Source organism: Paramisgurnus dabryanus, chromosome 11 (assembly GCF_030506205.2).
Source record: "Paramisgurnus dabryanus chromosome 11, PD_genome_1.1, whole genome shotgun sequence".
Lineage (NCBI taxonomy): Eukaryota > Metazoa > Chordata > Actinopteri > Cypriniformes > Cobitidae > Paramisgurnus > Paramisgurnus dabryanus.
In genome coordinates, this window is record NC_133347.1 from 36,638,481 (window position 1) to 36,666,212 (window position 27,732).

General features: G+C 38.5%; 2 protein-coding genes across 3 annotated transcripts in view; one reads left to right on the forward strand and one right to left on the reverse strand.

Annotated features, from left to right (window-relative positions):
- Positions 1-12,385: 12,385 nt before the first annotated feature.
- LOC135745145 (uncharacterized) lies at positions 12,386-16,991 on the reverse strand. Its single transcript, XM_065263514.2, has 3 exons — positions 16,812-16,991; positions 13,276-13,836; positions 12,386-13,184 (listed from the first exon to the last, which is right to left on the reverse strand). Exons 1-3 carry the CDS (start codon positions 16,939-16,941, stop codon positions 13,162-13,164), a joined length of 714 nt encoding a protein of 237 aa, XP_065119586.1. The 5' UTR covers positions 16,942-16,991; the 3' UTR covers positions 12,386-13,161.
- A 187-nt stretch (positions 16,992-17,178) lies between these two features.
- Positions 17,179-27,732, forward strand: part of LOC135718108 (uncharacterized) — a 65,350-nt gene continuing 54,796 nt past the window's right edge. For both annotated transcript variants that reach the window (XM_065240389.2, XM_065240390.2), the window contains exon 1: positions 17,179-17,506. In XM_065240389.2, coding sequence (XP_065096461.1) covers positions 17,275-17,506 — 232 coding nt within the window. In that variant the 5' untranslated portion in view covers positions 17,179-17,274. The remainder of the gene's footprint in view (positions 17,507-27,732) is intronic.

A 27,732-nucleotide genomic window follows, 5' to 3' on the forward strand; every position in this document is an offset into this window, starting at 1 on the left:
TTCTGTGTTTCATGCACAGCTTGTGCATGTACTACGGCTCTGTGGTCAGTAACCCAGCCAACACACCCATGTGCGGCCCAAATGGGTTGCACATGGGCTAATATCTGGGGCCCACCTGGGCTACCCTACTGAGACCCAGCTAATTTTGTCCTCAGCTTCCATGTAGGCCCCACATGGGTTAGCCCAGATTGGTTGAAGATGGGCTCTTGATTGGCACCCTATTGGGCCCATATGGGTAGACCAGGTGGATCCCATTTAGGACCCACATGAGATTAACCACATGGGTTAATGATGGGGCCCCGATATGACTTATTTAGGGCACTTATGGGTTACAACTGGTATATTTATGGGCTACAATATTTGTTGGTTTGGGTTACCTTAATTTACAGTAAAGCTCTAACTACAAAACGTCCATGTAATAACTTTCAATAAAATGTTAAAGGTACTCAATGAACAGAAAACAAGAGTTCATGCTTTAGTTCATTAAGCAGTTTGTTAAACATATGTCAAATGATTTAGAAAAGAAAGGGAAATATAGTATATATCAATGTGGTTTTAGGAGGGGAAGATCTATATATATACATATAGGGCGCATGATGAGAAGTTCGTCACAACATGTATGTAGCTTGTCATGTGTGAGGTTCGTAATTTCAAAATATGTGTTTTGAGAGATCCTGTGTGTATCAAGTGTCATGCCAAAATAAGTGCCTGCTGCAGATGCGTCTAAAGGGTTTATGATAAAAGAGACGCTCGCGTTTGCCAGATACTCGCATAACCTCATGCGTTATCAGAGTTTACTGTTAAGGAAGTGTCTTGCGTGTATTTTGTGAACGTGAGCGTCTCTTTTATCATAAACCGTTTTGACGCGTGTGCAGCAGGCACTTATTTTAACAAAACACGTGATGCACACAGGATCTCTCCACACGCAGGACACATATTTTGGAAAAGGGAACCACACACGTGACAACCTGAACACTTATTTTGAATTAGTGCATCCTCAGATAAGCAGTCACGAGCCGCCACTGATATATATATATATAATATATATATATATTATTAGGGCTGGGCGATATGGCAAAACAATTATCAAGAAAATGTTTTCCATAACAGTCGATATCGATAATTATCATGATATATAACAAATCTTTATTCTTGTCAAATTTAAAGGCAGATTTTTGCTCCTGAATGAAAATTGTAAAAACAGACACTTAGTAATGCTTTTAAACTACTTTTTATTCAGAACATGACAAATACAAATATTTCTGACACAGAAAGCAGCAGGCTACTGTCACTTTAAGACCCAAGACAGACTGCTTTAAGTTTCAATATACTGAGTAACATCCAGCTGTTTATGTTTACTTAAACAAGAAAAAAAACTTAGTTCAGTGATCACACGTGTGTAATACATATACAAGCTATACACTCTGATAAATGGAATGGATCAACAGTTAGTCAAGAGTGTCACGTTGCTGTGGGAGCGCACACTCACAGGGTCTGCCACCCCAGCAATGTATCCCAAATTTGCAATGTATAAAATATAAATTGTTTCCTTTACAGATTTACATCAGCGGCGTTTTAATGTGATAAGATAATAGCAAGAAATCACATCTTTCTATTATTGTGCAGTAACAAATGAGCTTAGTGATACGCAACCAGCGCGATTCTTTAACGAATCGAAGCATTCGTATAAATATGTAAGTATTACGCTATTATAATTTATTCTGAAATTATCTTCGCCCGTATTAATGACAAAGAGTTCAATACTAATCTACTTTCAAAGTACGTTGTCAGTTTTCAGGCTTCTGACAAGTGACATATGTGCTCTCCCACGCATATGGTGCTGCTGCAGTCAACAAAGATCACCTCAACAAATTCAGGTACTGAATTACTGTCATATTTTTACAGATAAATGATTTAGACAAAAAATACGACTATTGATTAACTTTTTTAGTATTGCCTGAGGTAGTTGCTTGCGATGACAACTAAAAAGCAGATTCATGGAAGCAGTTAGATCTAACATTTACGTTAGCCCACAATGTGAACCAATCATGTCTAGTTAGTTTGCTAAATAGTCCATACATGTGTCACAGGTCGGAGCGGACCACAGATGTACCAAGTCATGCCCCTTCATAGTTTCCACCTCGAGGAGGTCCCAAAGCCACCCCAATGACCAGACACACAGAGCGTAAGTATAATTAAAATGAAACTTTATTTAAATTACTTAAAATTATTATTGGGAAGGGGGGAAGGGGAAAGTTAAAATAATTATTTTATGTCCTCCAGCTGGATCTTACAGGGGGGAGAGAGCCAGGGGCCCAGGGCACTACTAAGAGGGAGGGGAAGGCAGGGGAACGAGGCTCCTTTGCCTTGTCTCTTGATCCCATGGCGCCCTCCTCTTCTCCTGGAGGCAGAATTAAAAGAGAGTGATACAATTAATATTGGATTCAGTGAACGTGGCTACCTGTCACTTGGTTTCGTAGAGCTGTCTGATAGTAAACTGAATCCTCTGATGTCTTCCTACAGGGCGCCTTGGACTCCACCTTCCTGGGCGACGTATGCTTCGGTCCAGCAACCAGGCGCAGTGCACAAGGGTAAGTAGTTCACAGGTAACCGGTTCTTTACTTTCTCTTTCTGCAGGTTCGTAGCTGTGGGCACAGAATACACGTGACAGGTACTGGGTCTTTACTCTCACTTAGGTAACTCGTAGCAGTGGACCAGGTAAGTACTTCACAGGTAACTGCACTCGTACTCTCTTCTTCTGACGGCTCGTGGCTGTGAACACAGAATAATACTGTACAGGTAACTGGGACTTTTCTCTCATTCAGATAACTCGTAGCAGTGGACAAGGTAAGTACTTCTCAGGTAACTGGACTCGTACTTTCTCCTTCTGAGGGCTCGTAACTGTAAACACAGAATGATACTTTACAGGTAATTGGGACTTTTCTCTTGTTCAGGTAACTCGTAGCAGTGGACAAGGCAAGTACTTCTCAGGTAACTGGACTCGTACTTTCTCCTTCTGAGGGCTCGTAACTGTAAACACAGAATGATACTTTACAGGTAACTGGGACTTTTCTCTTATTCAGGTAACTTGTAGCAGTGGACACAGGTAAGTATCTCACAGGTGACTGGGGCTCTATGGTCACTCTGGTGGCTCGTGGCAATAGACAAAGTTAAGTATTTCCCAGGTAACTGGGGCTCTATGGTCACTCTGGTGGCTCATAGCAATTTTCTCTATCAACAGGAATTTCAACATCCAATACTGCTCGTGGGCAGTGGACTTATGGTAACTACACTGCAACACAGTAGGTAGATGTACCCACAGACCTTGTGTAATAGAACGCCTTGGCACGGGCCTTCCCAGAGGCCTCCTGTATGTCGGGGGAAATTAACACTGTCACGCCGAGCCGAACGCTGCCCTCTCCTCTCTTCCACTTACAGTTCCAGAGATCTAGACAGGGGCGCACCTTTGAAGAGGCTCCGCAACAGGTAAGAATAATCCACACAACTCTTTTGCAGTAGTACAACTTTCTCCTTACATATAGAAACTCTTTTGATTTCTACTCACAAACAGTCTGGTTCACCTGTATCGTTCACCACCGCCTCCACAGAGCCAAGACAATCCAAAGGATCTATAACGGACGTTACACCTGGGTCTTCATGCAAGAGTCGCGAAACAGCATATATTAGAAAAGGTACTTCACCAGCCTCAACGGTCTCTTGTTCCCCACGACTAGTTCAGTCTAGAGTGGCTACTGACGACATAAACACAGCATTTCACTGCAAGATTTCAAGTGTACACACGCACAGCAAAGACAATGACTCACCCACTGCACTCCACACACTCTACGTGAAAATAAGGTCGAAGCCACGGTATCCTAGAACTTGTCCTGGGACCTGTTGGGCGTTGTAATAAGAAGAGGACCAAAGGATGGTCGTTGCTGTCGCGGCTGCAACGGTCTCCCTGTATTTATGCTTCCCGGCTCACCCACCACTCTGCTCCGTGATAGGGCCGCTAACCTGTTCACTAAGGGCTCACAACACACGTTGAATAGTGCACTTTCCACAATAACATCCAGTACAAGGTCTCATGTACTCACAGTAAATAATGACACACTTTCCTTGTTTCCTTCTCCTTATAGTTGGCTGATTCCTCTTCGCACCGTACGTAATCCACTGCTGGAGGTCGCCCCCGACAGTACTTCCGGTGAGTAGTTCCTCAAACTGTCACTCAAACACATCAATGATGCATGTATGCTGTCTCATTCAGAACATCAAGGAAAATCAATATACTCAGCCCAGTGATTTATATCCTTGTCTCCTTCTTCACCCAGTAAATATCCACCTCTGCCGCTACCAGACGTGACTTCACCCAGACCTCCGCTCTTCACACCGAATCGGTTTGTAAGCACACGACAACCGAACCCAAACGACTAGCTCCAGTTTGAGTTTCTGAAGCTCTCTTTATACTCCTCTCCTTCTTCTCATCATCCAATCCCCAACCGCCGCGTTTACCGCTCACACCTGTGTTCAATACGGCGTAATTTGCCTCCCGGCGCTTACCGGAAGTTCCTGTGTTTCCGCTTACCCGTCCGGGCGGAACCAAACTTTTAGTTCCGCCCCATGAAATCGTCACCGTGTGACACATGCATGTGAAATCCCTCAGTTATGATGTAGCCTTATGTTTTAATATCTATTCATTAATGAGATGAAACTAATTAGTGTAGTTTACATTTAGAAAGTCTAAACTTTGTACTTGTTGTTATCTTAGAATACTATGAAAAGAAAAGCTGACATCCACAGTTTTTTAGCCAAAAAGAAAAGAAAAATCAGAATCAGATAATGTGAGAGTGGAAGGTGCAGAAAAAGATAAGACATAAGACAGAAAAAGTATGTACAAACAAAGTTGTGGAAGGCAGCAGAGAAGAAGATGAAGTGGTGGAAGAAAGAAATATAGAAATGGACGACAAAGAGCTAAACAGAGGTGATGGGACCGAAGAAATACAGGATGAAGTGAGTGAAGAGGTGGAAGATAGAGGGCTAAGGGAGGAAGATAGCTCAGACATTGAAAGAGAAGAGAGAGAGCCTGAAACACCAGCACCCTGTGTGTCAGGTGCCCATGGTATCTTGTGTTGAGTGTGACTTTTTAATTATTTTTTACATTAACATAAAATAATCAAAACCTATTTATTTGTATAACCTATAAGTTATGATTTAAAGAACCATATGTCAATATATGTTTACTTTGCTTATTATGGTTACAATCAGTGCTTTTGTTATTAGATATGGTGAGACTATGTTAAAATATATTTGATAGAAATAGAGATTTCAGGTAACTACAAATAAACTATAAGGTGTTAAATGTTGGCATATTGTAGTATTTGAATATAGGTGATTTTTAATTGACTTTCCGACTTTCCATTTTTGTTTTCTGGATATATCAAAATTTTGGTCTGATGGCCCGGCCCAGCCAAATCTACAGTTCCCAAAGACCTTTCAAGGTGGAGTCCAGTGGAGCTTTCATTCTGACTGGTACAAAAAACATCCATGGCTTCAATATTCACAGACAAGAAATGCCTGCTACTGCTTTGCTTGTAGACATTTTCTCTCCCTGATGCTCCAAAGAGTTTTTACCTCCTTTGAGGGGTACTGTAATTGGAAGGCGGCTACATTTAAAGATAGTGGGTTTTCTTCTCATGCCGAATCAGAGAATCATGTTAACGCAATAGTTGCATGGGCGGAGAACAAAAAGATGCAAAACAAAAATACCTCACTGTTAGGTGTCATGGATGAACATTACCAGAAAAAGGTAACAGAAAATCAAAAAAACATCAAAACGCTAGCCTAGCGGGGTCATCTGTCATTGTAGATGAAACTAAAGAGGTTCAGAAAAAAAGAGCAAATGTCAATTGTCCTGAGATACTATTACAATGGTCTGATTTATGAGAGCTTTCTAGAATTTTAAGCTGGATGCCACTGGGTTAACTGAGAAAATAATTGGCTGTTTGGAGAAGTATGGTTTGGAGTACAAGAAAAATCTTGTAGGTCAGGGGTATTGATAGGCCAGCTGTGATAAGTGGGGCCCACTCAGGTCTCCAAGCAAAAATAAAAGCAGTGGCCAAGCATACATTTTATGTGCACTGCAGTGCACACTGTCTCAACCTGGTTATAGTAGATGCCGTCAAAAGTATGCCTGATGCTGGCAATTTCTTTTCTTTGTTGGAAAGACTTTATGTCTTTTTGTCTGGATCTTACATCCATCAGAGATGGTTGGAAGTGCAGCAGAACATGTATGATGGTGTAACAAGGGAGCTCCAGCGATACACACTGGGCTTGCAGACATTGTAGCATGTCTCAATGCTATGGATAGATTACCTGCTATTTTGCAAGTGCTTGAAGAGATCTCAAGAGCTGTTGAAGGGAAAGGCATATTGGCTCAAATAGATGTCCATTTTGTTGGATGTCTTGTACTCCTTCAAAAGGTGTTAAATGATTCTAATATATTGTCTGAGATGCACCAGTCCAAATCTGTTGACCACGCTTAGGCTGTTGAACTCATTGATGCACTTAAAGAGACACTGATGCATGATCGTAGTGAGGCCTTTTTTGAAGACAGCTAAGAAATTTCAAGATTCCATCATTACTTCCACACTTGGACAGCATGTAGAACCAGATAGAAAGGAAATGTTTCGAGTCAAAGTGTTCTACCCTGTCTTGGACACCATGATTGGGGAATGGGAAAGACGTTTTTCAGATAACAATTGCAACATCATGAAAGTCATCCAGGCACAAAATCCATCAAGCAGTAGCTTTTTGAGGGAGAAAGAAATTAGGAAGAGCACTAGATTGACTTAAGATAAATGGAAAATAAAGTCCAACTACTATGAGTTTGTTCATTTTCTGGAGCCATATAAGAATGTTCTCTTTGAACTGTTCAGGTTGTGCAAAATAGCTGTTGTGTTACTAGTTGGCAGCGCCACATGTGAACAAAGTTTTTCAGATCTGAAGATTAGAAAAAAATCACCTAAGGGCTGCAATGGCAAAGAATAGATTTTCCAGTTTGGCTATTCTCAGCATTGAGTCAAAACGCACCAAGGCTTTAAATTTAGATGACTTTGTAAAAAGGTTTGCTGAACAACATGGTAATCGCTGCATTCAGCTGCTGTAGATTCAAGTCACTTGTTTCCTTAAGATGCAAGTTGTAGATGTGTCTGCAATTGTACAAATCTACACCAAAGTCATGGTAATATCTAATTTGTGGAAAAGTTTATTAGTTTGTTGGCCATAAGCTTGTTACAGCAAATTTGTGAATTTTTTGTTTGTTTGTTTCAAGTTTGGTGGTTGTGTAACAAAAAGGAAAGAAAAAATAAGATTGACTTTTGTTGCTGTAGTTGCACTAAAACCTGTGATCTGTTTTGAAAAATTTTTTTTATCTAGATATACTACAACTTGTGGTTTATTTGATATGTGTTGGTGACTAAATAAACCAGTACTTGAGGCCTTTATCTATTATCTGTATTGTTTGTCATCCTTTGTAAAAAAAAAAATTTGATGTGAACTTGTACTCACTATAAGTTTCCAGTCTAGCTATTAGGTTCAGGAAAAAATCTATCACACAACAGTCTATAAAGGGATAGTTCAACCAAAAATGAAAATTCTGTCATCATTTATCTCTCATGTTACAAACCCATATACATTTATTTGTTCCGATACACACAAAGGAAGATATTTTGAGAAATGTTTGTAACCAAACCATTCGTGGAGCCCATTTACTTCCATAGTATTCTTTTTTCCTACTAGGGAAGTGAATGGGGTCCAAAAACGGTTTGGTTACAAACGTTACTCAAAACATCTTAATTTGTGTTCATCAGAACAAAGAAATTTATTCAGGTTTATAACAACATGAGAGTGAGTAAATGATGACATAATTTTCATTTTTGGGTGAACTATCCCTTGAATCTTTATAGACCATTAAAAATGTGTGCCCCATGTATATACACCGAGTATAATATTATTTGAATCCACAAGAACCAAGGATGCTTGCTTCAGTGTTGCCACCCCTCATGCTGCGTTCACACCAGCCATGGTAAAGGCGTCAAGCTCGAGTGATTTCAATGTTAAGTCAATGTGAAGACGCATTCTCGCGGCGTGAAAGAGGCATTTAGCGCGGTAGACACAATTCCGCCTCGTTCGCACGAATGCCGAGAATTGAGCGTTGCCGCGGCAAATGCGCGTGTTGAAAATGTTAACTTTGGCAGAAAACCACCTGTTTGTGCGTCCAGTATTACACAAATGGAAAAGTTTTCCTCGCAATTGTATTCTGTTATTCTGTTCGCGTTATCTGCATCGCTAAAATCATAGGGCTCTACTAATAAATGAATAACTTGCCTCATCTTACGGCACTCCTTCAAGTCTAACTGTGGGTTTACACCAGACGCGAGTTCAACGATTTGTGCGAGTAGGTTACATACAAAGTCAATGCAAAGACGTGATCAGACGCGTCCTCGCGTGGAGCGATGCGAATGATGCGATATGGGCGGCGCGTTTGCCGTGAAAACACGCACTATTCGCCTCAAACACATCTTCTCCCAAGTTAAAATATTCAACTCGAGCGAAAAATTGCATATTAAATCCTGCGAGTAATCTAGAGCGAGTAAAGCAATGCCCCGCATCTGGTGTGTATGTAGCATAACCAGTTGTGTAGTGGTGCCTGGAGAAGTGGGTATACTCTAAATTTTGCCCCCAATTTTTTTAAAGCGTCCCAGCAATAGATAAATGCCCTTTGTTACAAACAGCATGTAAATAGTCTTGCAAGTAGATCACCACAAAATGGGCTCGTAGTATTTTCACATTGTCACTTAATTTCTGATGCTTGATTTCTTAGAGTAAGAATCATTATAACATTAAAGCCACAAAGAGGTGCAGATTTTTCAGAAAATAAGACTACTGGCTCACAGACTATAGGAATAGACAACTAATTATGAAATGTGAGTACACTTTTTTAGTCTGTTCACGCATTAAAATTAGACTTGTATTCTCTCACCTTGCACATAGTCTGGTCTAGTAGTTTCTCTTGTAACCTATCTTTTGGAACAGCTGATTTGCAACAGATAGTGTATGCTAGAGAATGACAACATTATATATTTAGGGGGACATTTTGCAAATATTACAGGTAGGCCTAATACATTAATAAAAGATATATTAATACTATATTCTAAAACATAAAAGATGAGAGAAGCATGGTGTTTTAAGTGATTAGTTCATAGTTCATAGTTATAGTTCTAACAAACTTTAATACTTTGTAATGCACTGTAAGTTACTTTGGATAAAAGCCTCAATATTTTCATAAAAATATAAAAATAACAGTATTTTATCTGTATATATATTTTTATATTTTACAACATATGACACTCTTAACCCAATGCAGGGTTTCTAAATTGATGCTTATATATTTTAGTCAAGGAACCTAATGTCAAGTAGGTATATGACATAACAAATAACTGATTTAATGATTTTAAACAGATTCATTGTCAGTGCAGTTTTGCCATACAGCGATGGCCGGGCAAATTGTAATTTCGAGCTCTGCGATAAGTTATTAACATAATTTACAAGTTCCTGTTATTTAAAAGTGCTCACTTTGGTTGACGTCTTCGTTGGAAATTGTAGCGGGACAGGCTGCATCTCTGTCGGCATCCTCGATCTCTGACTTTAGGTGTGGGAGGCGGATGGAGCGGACGAGGGCGCTCGGCCATCGTTAGCTGAGCTGCTGGCTAACAACACTGATGTTGATTACTATCGTCATATAAAAACGGGGATGTAGGATTGCGAGGTTGTTTGTTAATCTGGAAATAAAAGTTGCAGTAGTTCGCTTCATCTTTGCTATTAATGATATCAGGCAGTGAACCAGGTAGTGATTGACAGTTCTCTAATCCAATTGCGTTGGGCATTGTCAGATTGACGGCAACCTAGCCCAATGGCGTGTAGGCGAATAATTTCAAAGGAATCCGGTGCCTCGGTCCTTCTTATGGCATAAGTAACTTTACTGAGTTTTTTTTAGGGTATATTTGCGTTTATTTACATAATGCGATTTGATTAGCTACAAGATAAGTGAAAATAAGCCGTACACCAGCTCAATCACAGTGTCAGTTATGCTCAGTGCTGTAGTCCACTTTTTTTCAGTCGGATTTGCGTATACCCACTTCTAAACAGGGATTTAGTGCAGGATATACGCAAATCCGACTGAAAAGAAGTGGACTGCAGCACTGAGCATAACTGACACTGTGATTGTAAACCAAGAGCGCGTGCTCTTGTTGACATGGAACAAAACAGTTCAATGATCTACAGGACAGTGCGCGTTGCTGCGGCTCCATGCACGCACTGAAAGAGCGCGCAGAGCTCAAGACTGTGAAGTAGTATGGCTTACTAAAGTACGGCAGGTCTATAATTAGTACATTCCATGTTGTGTTTTTATCTATCATATCTATCTAAAATAAGTAAAACACATTTCTATATAAGGAGGAATAAAACAATATATTAATAACAAAATGTATAATAATTAAATTATTTTATTACTTGAAAAATTGTCTATTGAAATATTATATGAATGCATTATAACACCGGTTATTTTAAATAAAAATACCTTAACACATCAAGAACGTTCTTTGATGTTTTTTTTTTATATTTTTCATGGAACCATAAACACACACACACACACACACACACACACACACACACACACACACACACACACACACACACACACACACACACACACACACACACACACACACACACACACACACACACACACACAACACACTATGTACAGTCGATCTCAAAATTATTAATACCCTTTGTAAATATGACAATAAATCTGCATTGTTAATACTTTTGAAATTTTCATTATGAGAGGAATATTTTTCTATAATAAACACTGCTCACAATTAATAATACCCTTTTATTCAATTCTTTTTGCAACCTCTTTTTCCCAAGATAACAGCTCCGAGTCTTCACCTATAAGTCCTGATGAGTTTGGAGAACACCTGACAAAAGTTTAGAGATCATTCCTTCATGCAGAATCTCTCCAGATCCTTCAGATTCCAGCTCAATGTTGGTGGTGTTTCTCTTCAGTTCATCCCACTCCTTTTCTTTAAGGTTTAGGTCAGGGGACTGGGATTGTCATGGCAGAAGCTTCGTTTTGTGCTCAGTAAGTAATTTTTGTGTTAGTTTTGATGTTCGTTTTGGATCATTGCCCTGAAGGAAGATTCAACCATGGCCCAGTATATGATTTCTAACAGGGACAGTCAGGTTTTGATTTTTTATCTGTTGGTATTTCATAATGCCATGAATCTGATCAAGATGTCCAGGACCTCCAGCAGAAGAATAGGCCCACAACATTAAAGATACAGCAGTATATTTCATTATATTTCATAACCCCTGTGTGGACCAAACTAATGATAAGTGTTTGCTGCTAAAAAGCAATATTTTTTGTTTCATCTGACCATAGAACCCATCACGTTTGAAGTTCAAGTAGTGTCAATTACTTTTCAAATGTTCTATGGTCAGATGAAGCAAAAAATTGCTTTTTTTAGCATCAAACACTTAACATTAGTTTGGTGCACACAGGGATAAAATGTACCCCATGTGTACAATGAAATATACTGCGGTATCTTTAATGTTGTGGGCTTATTTTTCTGCTGGAGGTCCTGGACATATTGATCAGATACATGGCATCATGGATTCTATGAAATACCAACAGATAAAAAATTAAAACCTGACTGCCCCTGTTAGAAATCATATACTAACTGGGCCATGGTTCGTAGCTTTAGCCATGACAATTCCAGTCCCCTGACCTGAACCCTAAAGAAAATGAGTGGGATGAACTGAAGAGAAGAAGCACCAACATGGAGCTGGAATCTGAAGGATCTGGAGAGATTCTGCATGAAGGAATGATCTCTAAACTCTTGTCAGGTGTTCTCCAAACTCATCAGGCATTATGGGTGAAGACTCAGAGCTGTTCTCTTGGGAAAAGGAGGTTGCAAAAAGAATTTAATAAAAGGGTATGATTCATTTGTTTTAGAGAAAAATATTTGATTTTCCCCCATTTTAAAATTATTCTTCTCCAATGAAAGGTAGGATTTTTGTAGATTTTTTAAATTAAAGATCAAAAGTATTAACAATGCAGATTTATTTTCACAGCCGCCTTTGGTCATATTTACAAAGGGTATGAATAATTTTGAGCTCGACTGTATGTTGTATGCTATGACAATTAACTTAAGGACATTTTAAATTACATTATAAGTATTATAAGAGTTAAAGGCTCATAGGCTGTAATCTTTTTAGTTTTTCACTTATGTTGCAATGTAGTGGGTTGGGTTTAGGGTGTTTTTAATTTGTGAATTTAAACTGTTACCTAGAATTTATAAAATGTCATTTTATTTCCAACTTGTCTTATTTTTTCAGATACTTAGCAACTGGAGACTCCTACCACTCACTCTCCTATCACTTCAGGGTGGACTGGTCTACTGTGTCCAGCATGGTCCCTGAGCTGGCAAAGGCAATCTGGGAAGGTCTGGTTGATCAGTACATGCCAGTGCCACAAGAAGAAGACTGGAAGACGATGGCCCAGGACTTCAGTGTGCGCTGGAATTTTCCCAATTGTTTGGAGGCTATTGATGGAAAGCATGTTTCATCTAGGCTCCACCGAACTCGGGCTCCCTTTTCTACAACTATAACGGGACCTACTCTGTCGCATTATTTTCAGTAGTTGATGCCAACTACTGCTTTACAGTAATCAATCTTGGTGCTTATGGCCCTGGAAGTAATGGTGGAACCCTAAGGGACTCAGCTTTTATTATTACTATTATTATATATATGACATTATAATCACATCTAAAGCAGATTTTCCTAGTACTGCCTGCCTAAACAAAAATCAAAGTAGCATAACACAAGTTCAAGTAAATTGGTAATCAAAGTAACTTTTATTAAAGAAATGTTAATTGTATGTCATGTATGTTTTTAATGTGTGGGTAGTGTGTGTCAGTGAACATGCCAGAATATGAGCATTAATACCATAACAGGACCTGAGTAAGAAATTAACATAAGTATGGGTTTTGAAGGTGTGTGTGTATGTGAGTATGTGTTTAAAAGAATAAACATGGAAAATCAAAAATGAGGTCCTGGTGAATCTGCAAAAAAGCACAGTTGTATTGTTAGATTCAATGTCACCACCATTCACAATTTCTAAAAGAATATCAACACGAGATATCAAAAACTCACGTTTAAACTCTGCTTCAAAAATGAGCTCGTGCATTTTCAGCTTGACGAGTGCCTTGGTTTGGATATCAAACCTCTTCAGGGCTGGCAGCAAACTTTGCAGAAACTGCAAGTCAGGATCAGCTGATACAGCAGGGGTGGGACAGCTGGAGGTTTCTACAGCTTCAACACTTTTCTTTTCGAAAGAGGACACTGATGAGGCCTCTACTCTTTTGCAGCTTTTTTGTGGCTGGGTAAAGTTTGAGCTCTTCCTCTTTCTGCTCTCCTTATCTCCAGTACAGTCCTCTACCAGACTATCCATCCTCCTCTTTTCTTGACCTTGTCTTTCCTCAGCTCTTTTCTCCTCATCTCTTCTCTCTTCTCCTCTCTCCTCTTCCATGTTTCCAGCCGTAGGCAGAGAAGATAGGAATGGAAGGAGGAAAGACATCTTGTGATAGTGCCGCCAAGGGCGTTTCTGGGTGGCAGCTGCTCCACTTTTTTTCTTCTTCTTCTTGTTCTTCTCCTGTCTCCTTTCGCTCACATAAACATCACAGAAACCTCTCCATTTTTTCCTGCACTTATCCACTGTAAAGTTAAAAAAAAAATGTAAATCATGTGCTAGTGCACAAATTACATGTGATCATCAACTTCCAAATTAATGTAAACGAACATTTTTAAAACTGTGTATTGTTATTTTATTTTAACCTCTTAATACTGTAATTCATATACTGTAAAATCGGGAATAATGAGCCACGCCCTTCAACAAAAGTCAAGATCTTCGCAATTTATCACCAAATATAATGATGATTAAATCTCTATCAGCAGTAAATTATTTTAAAACTGTGCATTGTTATTTTACTTAAACCTTTTAATAATGTAATTCATACTGTAAAATGCGTAAGGGGTTCCTTTTGTGCCAAAATTAAGTCGACATGCTATCTGTGTATGCTATGTGTCGTCTTCCATGTCTATGTGTCTGTTTACTGTCTTTGTCTATGTGATTGCCCACATGACTCAACTTTTGTCTGTGTCAACTCAACTTACTCCTGTCGTCTTTCCTTGTCTGTGTCGTCTTGCTGTGTCAATGCGGCATGCATCATGACTATGTGAAGAGTGTGGTTCCAAAACGCGATAAACACCATTTTCGAGAAAAAAAAAAAGAGTTACTGCCAAAATCAGTATTATATCAGGTCAGCACTAAAAAATAAATTCTTAATTTTACGCAAAATCCAATATCCGCCGTGTTATTCTGTCATCGTTTCTCCCTTTTTTCCCAAAATGCAATAAACGCCACTCCCCCTTTTCTACAGAATGCCATAAATCCGCTCCACAAATCACAGCGCACCATTGCAATGTAAACAAACAATGCCGGCACGCTGAGTACACGGAATCCTAGTTTTCCTCATCTACTTTGTACTTCGTGATCAACAAACAAACAAAAACAAAATTATACTTTATTAGCATTGATAAACCTGTGATGGTTTTCTGTGACGGGAAAGAAACGTAAGCCATCAACATCTAATAAATTACACAAGAGGCACTCGGGAGACGGGTGCTTGTTTGCCCGGGCCGACAGCATCAAGTTTCTGTCATGATAACACATTGACCCCAGGGGATCTTATGAAAAACTTTACATAATTTTACTCAAAGTCAACGAAAATCGAGCAGGACCAAAACATTTTACAGCTGATCGTTGGTGAAAAACGTTAAGCGACGACGTCAAGTATAACCGCAGCAATGACAGTGTTCTTAATATGACAAAGTAAGTGTTTTGATTAATGACATTAATGTTTAGATTTTTAATTAGTGTGTACAACTAGTCAATGCACATTTATATAGGCGATTGATTCAATAGATTTATAGCATTTTGTATAAACACTTGTCATGGATGTATTGCATTTTGTGGAAAAAAAGAATCCGTTTTTATAATAAATCTTTGAAAATCAAGTTATGGATTTGATTTTTTTATGTTTTTATAACCTAAAGATGCTATGTGAAAGTTTGTAACAGAAAATAGTGGTTTTAATCTTGTCACTTTCTTGGTATAGAAAACACGTTTTTACCAAAATTTGTCAAAATGGATTTATTGCGTTTTGGAACCAAACTATTCATGTGTCGTTTTTCTCTGTCGTTACCATGTGTTGTTATATATGCCTATCTCTGATCATATGCATGTGAAAGGCAATTTCTGGTATAAATAGCAGAACACAAAAGGTTTTCTTTGTCATTAGAAATGCAGTCAAAATGTGGGACAGCAATGATAACTGATCATGAAGGTAAGAACCTTAACCATGCTAGGTGAGGGATATACTATGGCTGAAAAAACAAACCAATTGATGAGATATTCGTGTCATATGTGTATTTGACTTATCGATAAATTTGTATGAACTTTTTGTTAGCTGTCCTATTTTGAGATAATTATTAGCCTAAAAATAATAGTATAATTAATATATAATATAGTACATTCTTAAAGGAACAGTATGTAAGAAATTTATATCAATGAATCATAAAATGGCCCTGATATGTCACTAGACATTAAGAAATCATTTTCATTTCAAATACTTATATCACTGACAACAGTGGTCTGGCCATGATATTGTCATTTAAAAAGAGGAGTTGCAGCCCTCAACTGATGACTATGTTGTAATTTTGTGTATTGGCCACCAGTTGTGTGATTGCAGTACCAGTTTTGGCCACAATCCTACATACTGTTCCTTTAAAATGAGGTTAAAGCCTTGGAAAGATCACTTTTCAACTAGAATTGCACGTCATTTAGCAAAAGCAAAAACGACACATAGTTATGTTACATGGTAATGACACATGGTAACGACAGAGGAAAACGAAACATAGTCATGACGCATGCCGCATTGACACAGCAAGACGACACAGTAAAACAACAAGGAAAGACGACAGGAGTAAGTTGAGACACACACAAAAGTTGAGTCATGTGGGCAATCACATAGACACAGACAGTAAACAGACACATAGACATGGAAGACGACACATACCATACACAGATAGCATGTCGACTTACTTTTGGCACAAAAGAAACCCCATAATGCGGGAATAATGCAACTGCATGGAAATACTAGGCTAGATGCTAATTAAATGCCGTATACACGGGTTTCCTGTTTACAAACATTACAGGGTACAGGGTGCGCGCGCATCCTGGAGGCAAAAAGCCTTGATTGGTGAGCTGGTTTGCTACTGCAACAACAACCTTAAGTATTGAAGCTTTCTATATATTGTTTGTATATAAATAAAACTTGATATTAGTTGGATCTGTTTTATCTGTCTGTAATTTTGCAGTGTTAATTTGATACGTGTATGAATTATAATGTTAAGCTAGTAATAGCGCATCTACTAGTATGTTAACATCAGGCACCCAGCACTGACTCTGTTGGTATTATTATTCACACAACAACTCCTTGACATTTTGACTTACAAACACCGCTATAGCCTACAACACAAGACACGTCTCTTCTTTCTGCCTCTCGGTTGCCGAGAAATGTACCAAAAAAGTTTGCAAACATTTAGCACATTTTGCAAATACAACAAACCTGGCAGTCCGACAGTTTCGGCAATTTGCTTCCATGCCTCATTTTTTTTGTTAAAATCGCTGTATGATTTTAAAGATGGGTTATAAATGATGGGGTATTTCGAGACCGCGTGAATGAGCTTCTCTCCCATGCTGTCTCCTCCACGACCACAATGCACAATACTGCTCCTGGTTAAACGAAACTGACGTGACTGTGTGCAGGAGTGAAAGATCTCCGGAAGATGGCAATAGTGTCACTCTGTAAATACAAGCCGCAGTTAAACCCAATGAAGAGAAAAATGCAATCCATTACACAGCAAAGAGCAGTAGATGGCGCTAATGATCTACCGAAGATTGTGAACCGCCAATAAACACGAAGAAGAAGAAGAGACACGAGTATCAAACGCTGTGTTTACATCTGTTTTATTTTCTGTTTGTTGATTTTCTGTAAAGAGATTCTTATTTCCGTGTATTTTAGTGTTGAGATGATGAGAGATGAGATGGAGATTAAAACGGAACCTACAGAAATAAAAACTGAACCCATAGAAATAAAAACCGAACCTACAGAAATAAACATTGAACCTACAGAAGAGGAAGATCCCACTGATGAAGATGAGGACTATCATGATGATGAGGATGAAGAAATAAAAACTGAACCCACAGAAGAGGAAGATCCCACTGATGAAGACGATGATGAAGATGATTTTATTCCTTCAGGTATGTTTCTTCTGTTGGCTTTTCACAATAATTAATGAATTATTATAGAGTACTTTACTTAAATATATTGATTTAATCCTCATCATTATATGTAAATGTGTTTTACTTATTTTAGATAGATGTATGATAGATTAAAACACTAATAGACGTGCAGTGGTGCTCACAGGATTAAGTTAAGGGAACGTTTAGATACGTTAGTTTCTGGTTCAGTAAACGTTAGCATAAGATTAGGGGTAAATACATTTATAACAGCGTGGTTTCTTCAGATAAAAGTCAGTATTTAATGTGACCTTTCTTGTCTCTAAACACTTCTTGAACTTGAAGAGACTGAAGTCATTAAAAATTTATATTTTAAAGATCCTGCATTTTCCTGTGAAGTGTTAGAGGAGATTACATGAAATAATTCACATTTATAAAAGATGTTTTTTAATACTGCATACCATACAAATTTGCTGTATTTTCTGGTTGTAATCTTATAAATATGACTTAAAAAAATTAAACACTTAACAATAAGGTTGTATTTGTTAACAATATACATGCATATAACAATGAACTATCAATAAACAATACTTATACAGCATTTATTAATCTTAGTTCATGTTAATTTTAGCATTAACTAACACAAAAGTAAAATCTAGTTATTGCACAATTAATTAACATGAACAACTGTATTAAAGGTAGGGTAACAGATTTGATCCTGAAACATTTTTAGTTATGCTGGTTAAAAGTCTCCTCACATCCTGATAGCAATCACTATGTTAAGTTGTTTAAATGTATTTGTAGATTTTTATGTCATCTGTGAAAGGCATAGGACCAAAAAATGTTCAACCAATCATAGATTTCGGTCCGAACAGACGTTTCCTTTTTTGTCCCTCATACGTAAGCGTAATTTGAATGCCCACCGCGCAGCGAGTCCACGCAGACACCATACGTCATCGGCGTGTTCACGTGCGCTCACCTCCTGTCTGTACACAGCGAGAATAGCAAACTTTTCTGCTGAATTGACAACCTACACAGGAGGCACAAAACGAAACACATCTTTTATAACAACAACAGAAAAAACTGCCTGGATCAGCAAGAGCAAAAACCCAAATTAACATCGGTAACTTTACTGCTTTTCCACGAGATGAAACAGCTGCAGGAGGCAAAGAGTCTGAAAGGGTCGTTGCACTGTTTATTTTGGTAAGGTAGGTACGCGATATGTTTCTATTGAGATGGATTCACATATTCTTCTTTGATACGTGTGCTTAAAGAGCCAGTAAGATGACAATTTTAAGCATCCTATCACTGTTTATAAGTCCCGGACAACAGGTTTAAATGCATGCAAGGTCAAAAAACACTGTCATTTTCTTAAAATATAAATTTTAAATTAACCCATTTCTCAGAGATCCCCAAACGATTCGTGTGAAGCCGTTCAACGACTCAGTCTGCCTAAACCCCACCTTTCAGTAGCCTATTCTGCACTGACACAGTGTCTTTGCACAGATCACAGATCAGTCTCACAGACCACAGATCAGTGCCACAGACTAGGGATGGGCATAATTAATCGACGATCGATAATTGATTGTTAAGAATTTCGTCGATCCCGTTAATTTGTTATCAATTAATCGAATGCATTTTTTTTATCTAACTCCTGTTTCACAAATACTCCGTATGCAGTGCGTTTGCGTATGTGTGCGGCGAATCCGTCAAGCACCCGTTGCAGTGCGCTGCTGACCGCTTATTCTGCATATAAAACATTCATGTGATTGACACTTTCTGTGAACACTTTTCCGCATAAACAGTAGAACAAAGCATCATTTTTTTTTCACAAAATAATATATTTTAGATATTATTTGACAGACTAGTAAGTGTGGATTAAGGATGTTTAAAATCTCCAGCCTGGTGGTCAGGATCTGAATGGATCAAATCAGCAGTTTTGCAATGCTTTATTTATCTCCACATATATCATAAATAAAAATAAGCAGAGTAACTTTGCAAGTCTACCCTTCCGCATTATATATTTCCTACTATGTATGTATGATTTCCAAATAATAAACGAGAGTATTCAACGACAAAAAGCGTCTCATATGGAAATAAATCCTCACAATATTATTATTTCTCAAAACTTTATGACAAAAATAAGCAACTGTATTCCTGCAGTTATTCAAAGATGCACACATTATTTCGCATATAATTAGAATATTATACAAAAGTATTCATATAACGGAACATTTCATATGGCAAATAAATATCCTCACATTAACATAACAGCATAATGAAATGAATAAACAGACAATGAAACAGGATTGAAATATAATTGTATTATTATTACCGGAAAAAAAGCAATATTGCTAAAATAATCTCTGAGGTAAATGCGTCAAAAACGCTGTTACCTGCACAATAAGTCTAAATGAGCAATAAAAGTGAAAAAAAGCATTATTAGGCCATGTCTCAAAACTTTATATGACAAAAATATATTTAAAAGAAATTTATACTTACAGTTATTCAAAGATGCACATATTATTCCATATTACTCCCGTTTATGAGCACGTTTGTCTCTGGCCTCGCTCTGTTATGTAATAGATTGACAGGTGCGCTTCTCCGTCTTTAAAACATATATAATTTTGTAATTACTACCTTAGGAAAATTAGCCATGATTTTATCATTGTGAAAATGTTTTTTTTTTGCAGATTAAAAACGATTTGTATTTCCGCAATTTTACTACAAATACCATGGTTATGATATATTGTGGAGTTGGAGACCATAGTAAATTTGTGTCTACTGTTGTTTTACAACAAATAAAAACTAAAAGACTATGTTAGTATAATTAAACAATGGTGAATGGGGCTCACAAAACGCACGCTGTTTCACACATACTCTGTATGCGGAATAAGCCAAGTTAGCGCTGAGGTACCTGTGCATCCCGGTCAGTCTCCTCGGAGCTGGTGTTTTCGGCGGCGGCTGGACTGGGTTGCGGTCGCGTCTGACCCCAAAACGTGCTTTTATTTCTCAAAAAAAATCAGTAGACTGGTGCAGAAGTTTTATGCGAGTTACTAAAGTTAGTTATTTTTCACGAGGCTTTAAGTAGCCTAATTTGTTATAGCCTAATGTTAGGAAGGCTAATATCTTGCACTTTCTTCTGGCTTGAATAATTTTGAGTTACATTTTGACAAAACCTTTCAGATCTAAGTATTATGTTTTTTGTTTAATTTAATGTTAAACATGAATCTGTTTTTTGGAAATAATGAGGTCTCTGTTTAAGAACGCTGGCTCGCAGCTGCAGGTTCCGCTGCTTTAGAGCACCGCACATGCACGCACATATATGTTTGAAACATAGTTTAACTCACTGCCACAAGTTGATCTTGTAATAAAGGTCTCATCGAGGAAAAACACGCTGTATATTTGTATTCATTCCATTTTTTAAGTATAAAAGTTAAATAACACATTTTTATTATAAAAATATTAATGATTAATCGATAGTCGATCGTTAATTCTCCCGACGATCGACAAAGAAAACTTAATCGAATGCCGATCCCTACCACAGACCAACAACAGTGCAACATGTATTGACCTCGTGCTAACATGATTTACTGAGAAGACATTGTCAACATCAATACACATCATTCATCATTAATCCAGGCAATAACAACGACGATTGAAACTAACATTTCACACTCATTTAAGCATTTATGTAAACAAAGCGGGTCATAGGAAAACCGTAAGCATGCGTTAGCCGTTTGCTAACGTGACTCTCTGACAGTAAATTAACAGTTTAAACACACAACATCATTCATCATTAATCCAAGCAATACAAACGACGATCGAAACTAACAATTTTACACTCATTTAAGCATTTATGTAAACTAACCGGGTCATAGGAAAACCGTAGTAAATAAGCATGCGCTAGCCATTTGCTAACGTGACTCTCTGACAGGAAATGTACAGTTTAAACACACAACATCATTAATCCAAGCAATACAAATGAATATCGAAACTAAAAATTTTACACTCATTTAAACATTTATGTAAACTAAACGGGTCATAACAAAACCGTAAGTGAGCATGCGTTAGCCATTTGCTAACGTGACTCTCTGACAGTAAATTACCAGTTTAAACACACGACATCATTCATTATTAATCCAAGCAATACAAACGACGATCGAACCAAACATTTTACACTCATTTAAGCATTTATGTAAACTAACCGGGTCATAGGAAAACCGTAAGCATGCGGTAGCCGTTTGCTAACGTGACTCTCTGACAGTAAATTAACAGTTTAAACAACGAAATCATTCATCATTAATCCAAGCAATAAAAACGGCTAGACACATTTTACACTCATTTAAGCATTTATGTAAAATAACCGGGTCATAACAAAACCGAAAGTGCAGCATGCGTTAACCACTTGCTAATGTGACTCTCGTACAACGACATCATTCATCAATAATCCAAGCAATAAAAATGATGATAGACATTTTAAACTCATTTAAGCAAGTATGTAGCTATAATCATACTAGGGCTGCACGATTTGGGTAATTTTTCCCATTGCGGTTACTGATGCTAATATTGCGATGTGCGATTGCGATTATTATACATGGTATCATGGGTCAACTTGATGGGTTTTAAGGAAAATCCACACACAGTTTAGGGATAGTGCTAAAATTTGTATTTGTAAAACTAGAAATGTTTTCGTATTGCCACGTGATGTAGCAACTGCTCAGTGTCAGTAATCCTAAATCCAAAATACCGCCATACAACAGACGTAGAGTTTTTTTTTCAGCTAACAGATCACTGTCAATCTCCTCTGCATCCATCTTCGCTCTGGTATTTCCGCGCTTCGCACACACAAGTGACAGTGCATGCCACACGTGCACTGCCTTTTTTGTTCGTTTTTCTTTCTTTTTTTATAAGCAAGGAAAATCATCAAACTGTTATCAGAAAGTTTGTGTTAACAAGTCCACACATTTATTTATTTAATATAATTGCAACATTTTTCTGTCATATAATCGCACAGACTGACATTGCGATTGCGATGCGATTAATTGTGCAGCACTAAATCATACTTACAGGTTGTGGTTAGGAGACGCATGTTGTTCCAAATAAAGTGGGTACAGAACCATCTTTCATTGCCAAACGTCTAAATCCCTCCATTAAAAATTAATTTTAACCACTGATTCTTCACAGCCAGACACGTTTAGTATATCCCTCCTTGAAAAAGTCTCCTTTGGTAGTGAAAACAACACAAACTGAAAACACAGCGTGAGCTGATGTTTACCCACACACTAACTAGCTGTGGGTGGGCGGGTGATGTTATTTATTATGTTTTTAATTATATTTTACCGACCCCCTCGCGATTTATGCCTTTGCATTATGATGGACGAATTCATAAGTTATTAAAAAGCACAGTTAAAGAAAGACAGAAATAAAGAGTTTCTAAAATACTACAGTGCAACGGGGGAAATACAAATGTATTTTAAAAGGTTATGATGACAAAGAAGAACGCGAGTGCGGGGAGGTGATTATAACATCAAAAGATTCCTTGTGTAATCTTAAAAGGCACGTGTCAAGAAAACACAAGTTTTCTGCTAACACTTGGAAAGAAAATCTAAAGGTTGGTATTAATACAGCTTTAACAACCTAAACCACCAACACAGAAAAAAAGAAAAAGCCATTTAAATTTGTAAATAATTTGTGGCATTTACCTTGCTACAGTGCGGTCCTTGACACACATATGCCATATGCTTTATTAGAGTTGGACAATAAATTGTGCATTCTGCTCCAGAACTGAAATGGACTTATTTTAACGAGCCAACGAGGTTGGTGTTTCGAAAGAGAATTAAAGTTTACAATGGAGCGAACGTGGAGCGAGGCATTAATAAGGAGGGCGTGGGGAGGGAGCGAGGAGCGGAATATTGTACACCCAGAGCGGAGCTTGAGCGGAGTTATTATGAAATGCTTTGAGCGCGGAGCGCAAATTTTTTCCACTCCACTCCGCTCACATACTCTGTTTGTGGATGTGCATCATAAACAGTGCGCTTTTAAACACGTCCATTCAAAGCACAAGCTTCATAACATTAACCAGCTTTAAGTCTTTTGCTATCATTTTAGCGATTAGATGTGTCGTCGTCCCTTACCTGTTCAAGATGTAATGATCGTATGGCTCTCTGTTATCTCTTGATATTTGATGTTTAAGTATGAGATGATAACCCATTGAACTTTTGACGGCGCTGTACATTTTGCACCTAACTGACTGTATATCCGAAAATCACAGCATCCTTTTAAACCATAGTGCATCAGTGATGTGAGGTGTGGCCGGCTTCACGAGATCGGCTGGCTGCCGTGCATTGCGCGGATCGGCGGGTTGCTGCCGCACCATTTGTTTTTGAATCACACATGGTAACGTAACTGATGTCATACGCCAGTCTGCGTAGCTTGACACGACGTCAAACACGCATCTCCAGACCCAGTCTTTACTATCAGATGCGCTTGTAATGCTAACCAGCCATCCAAATGCCGCCATATCCATAATAAATAAATAAATAAACCCACATGATCATAGTTTTCATGATCGATCATCGATGCTACGTTTGAGTACTCAAGCAATCGAGTACTCGTGCCCATCCCTACAATTGTGGGCTATTTCCTCTCACGCCTGTTTAACCGACGCTGATTTGGGGGGGTTCTCCCATCCCCATACAAAACAACTTCTCTCTCTTTGACTGCTCTTACAAGAACGTGGGTCTCCTCGGCTGTGAACCACTTCTGGCGTGCGCCTGGTAAATCCGTCATAATAATAGCAACCCGCCATGAAACTTGCACCCTTGCGTTTAAAGGGAATGTTGGATAGCGTTCTTATTGGTTTATTTGATGTAACGCCCAAACCACACCTATGAATAATGAACCTACTTCAGACCAACCCCTTATTGATTTGCGCCTGGTGCAAGAGTTATTTCTCCCGCCGGGAAAATAGCAACAGCGCCCAAGATCCGCCCACAAAGTCACTTGCGCTTTGCGCTTTGCACTTGCGTTTCAGATCGTTAAAATAGGGTCCTTTAGCGGATAACGTAAGCAACATACTAAACACATTAAAAACAGCCTTAAATGGTAAATTTCGTTTTCTTAATGCAGATTTATTAATTAGAGAGGCTATTAAACAATACATAGTGCATATTTACGCATAAAAACGTACGAGTGGAGTGTTTTTGGCACTGTAAATCTGCTGGTTAATTAAATTAAATGCAAAAAATAAATGTATTAATATAACTAACTTGTATTAATAAACTGCATTTATTAATGCGTTCAGGGATTAATAATAATTTAAAGTGAGATCTACCATCAGATTTTCATATTAACAACAAAAATAAAATCTTGTTCTTTGTATATTTATAAATCAAACAGACACAAGATATACACAGCACACAGCTTTAAAGGGGACAGAGAATGAAAAACCATTTTTACCTTGTCTTTGTTGAATAATGGTAGTCTACCCACATTCACAAACATACAAAAAGTGCTAGACATGCTAAACATCTCAGTCTCATAGAAATTCCTCTTTTAGAAATGTCAGCCAGAAAACAGCCTAATCTGAAAAACTGAAGCTTATGACATCACCAAGGCCGCGTTATCCTAATGGGCAACATGGGCTGCAGCCCTGGGCCTCGAACACTAGGGGGCCCCCGAGACAATTGTCTTTTGAATTTTAAAACATATTTTAATCGAGGTAATTACGTGTACGTGCTACGTACATCATTGTCTCACACAGAATCGTCCTCATCTCGACATGTCGAACGAAAATATAAGAAAACATGACAGCGGTGCAAAAAAGAGAAAAGAGCAACAACAAAAAAAAACTGAGAAATGAAGAAACTTTTCGAAAAATTCCAAAGCTTACGACTTTCTTTAAAAAAAAAATTCAGAAGAACCCAACGAAGATGAGAACAGCACAGACATAAGAAAAAACAACGGGACAAATCCCCCGCCGTCAGCTACAAAATCAGCCGCAGAGATTTGTGAATCTATAGATACATCCTTTTCCTCGTCCACCGAATATCCCGCCAGCCCCCCATCAGCCAGCCCCCCTTCAGCCAGCACTTCTAAATCAGGTGATGATGACGATAGAACAGATAAAGGCCAGCGGTTTTCGCCAATTATATCCACTGATGTTGCTTGTTGGGGCCCTGATATTAATGAGGGCTTGCGATGTTACTGGGTTAGTAAGGGCGTGAAAGCATCCCTGTTATGTCAAAATAAAGACGCGCCATTCCATGCATCAGCACGGTTTTATAAAAAACAGAAGAGGTGTTTAAGCAAAAGCTTGTTCAATCGCTCAATGCGTAATGGTGAAGCTGTGCAAAGAGAATGGCTTGTTTATTCTCCTTCAACTGGAAATGTTTATTGCTTCTTTTGTCGGTTATTTGGGCAGTCACCGAGTTCTTTTTCTCACTCTGGTTTTTGTGATTGGAAACATGCGTGCGTGCGTGCAGAGGAACATGAATCGAGTCAGCCTCATAGAAATGCCATGCTTACCTGGTTGGCACGAACGCAGGCTCGTGGAATAGATGCAGAACTGAAGGAACAATGCGATGAACAGCAGAAATATTGGCAAGAAGTTTGAAACTAGTGGTTGCGGTGATACAGTTCCTGTCAGAACGCGGCCTTGCATTGCGGGGAGACACAGAGACGATCGGGTCTCCAAACAATGGCAATTATTTAGGGATACTTGAACTCCTTAGCAAATTTGATCCTTTTCTTGCAGAACATATGAGAAACTATGGAAATAAGGGGAGAGGAACTACATCTTATCTATCTAACACCATATGCGAGGAATTTATTGCACTGATGGGACAGAGAGTTCAAGCTGAAAAAATTCTTCAAGTACAGAGTTCCAAATATTTTTCCATAATAGTCGATTCCACTACCGACTTAGCACATGTGGACCAACTCACATTTGTGGTACGTTATGTTTCTGCCGAAGGTGAAGTGTTTGAACGCTTTCTAAAATTTCTACCGATATTCAGTCACACTGGAGATTCACTTTTTAAGTCTGTATCAGAGATTCTAAATGAGATGAATCTTGATATTAAAAACTGCAGGGGCCAGTGTTATGATAATGCGTCTAACATGTCTGGTCTTTATAGGGGTTTAAGGGCTCACATTCAGGAGGTAAACCCATTAGCTGACTGGATACCCTGCGCTGCTCACTCACTGAACCTTGTTGGAATGAACAGTGTTGCTTGTTGCAGTGAAACCGTTTCGTTTTTTGGATTTATACAATCCTGTTTTAATTTTTTTTCGGCATCCCCTAGGCGATGGAAATGTATTATTGATGGACTTGAATCAAACGAAAACGGTTGCCTAGAGACATTAAAAGGACTATCCGACACCCGAGGGGCAGCTCATGCGCAGGCCACCAAAGCCCTTTGCTTGGATTACCAAAAGTTAAGGGATGTCTTACTCAACTTGTCAACAGACGATAGTCAAAACCCTGCTACTCGAAATGAAGCTCAATCTCTTGCGAAAAAAATGGGTCATCTTGAGACTGCATTCTTATACATATTGTGGAACAAAATCTTGCAAAATTTTCATAAAACGAGCGTCATTCTTCAAAAAGTAGACTTGGATCTAGTGACAGCTGTAGGAATGCTTCAGTCACTTGCAACTTTTGTAGAGAATTTACGTGAAGAGTTTGGAGAGCTGGAGATGATGGCCAAAGAACTTTCTGCTACCCAAGAATACAGGACTGCAACAACTCGCAAAATAAAAAAGAAAACAAGAGCAGATGATTCCACAACTCCAGATCATATCCTCACAGGCTGTGAAAAGTTTTGTGTCGATGTGTTTCTTGTCATTATTGACAACCTGATCAGTATTTTACAGAGAAGGTGTAATGCATACGAAGAAACCTGCCGCTACTGGGGCTTTTTAACTCGGCTAAAAGACATCACCACTGAAGAGATGCGTGCAGCCTGTCGGAGTCTCGTACTTAAATACTGTGAAGATCTACAGGAGCATTTGTATGATGAACTTGTTCAGTTTACTGCATTTTGCGGCTCCCTTTCCAAAGACCTCTCTCCTAAAAATTTAATGCTTATCCTCAAAGAAAAGAAGCTCCAGAGTGCTTTTCCCAATGTGGAAATTGCTTTAAGGATCTTTCTCACCCTCCCTGTGTCAAATGCTTCGGGGGAGAGATCATTTTCGAAATTGGGACGAATTAAAAATAAACTGAGGACATCAATGCACGAAGA

Coding starts and splice junctions, on each gene's coding strand:
- LOC135745145 (XM_065263514.2), bottom strand. CDS start 16,941: ATGGGAGAGAAGCTCATTCACGCGGTCTCGAAATACCCCATCATTTAT. Junction 13,837..16,811: donor CGAAACTGTCGGACTGCCAG/GTTTGTTGTATT, acceptor TTAACTTTACAG/TGGATAAGTGCAGGAAAAAA. Junction 13,185..13,275: donor TTTTGAAGCAGAGTTTAAAC/GTGAGTTTTTGA, acceptor GCTTTTTTGCAG/ATTCACCAGGACCTCATTTT.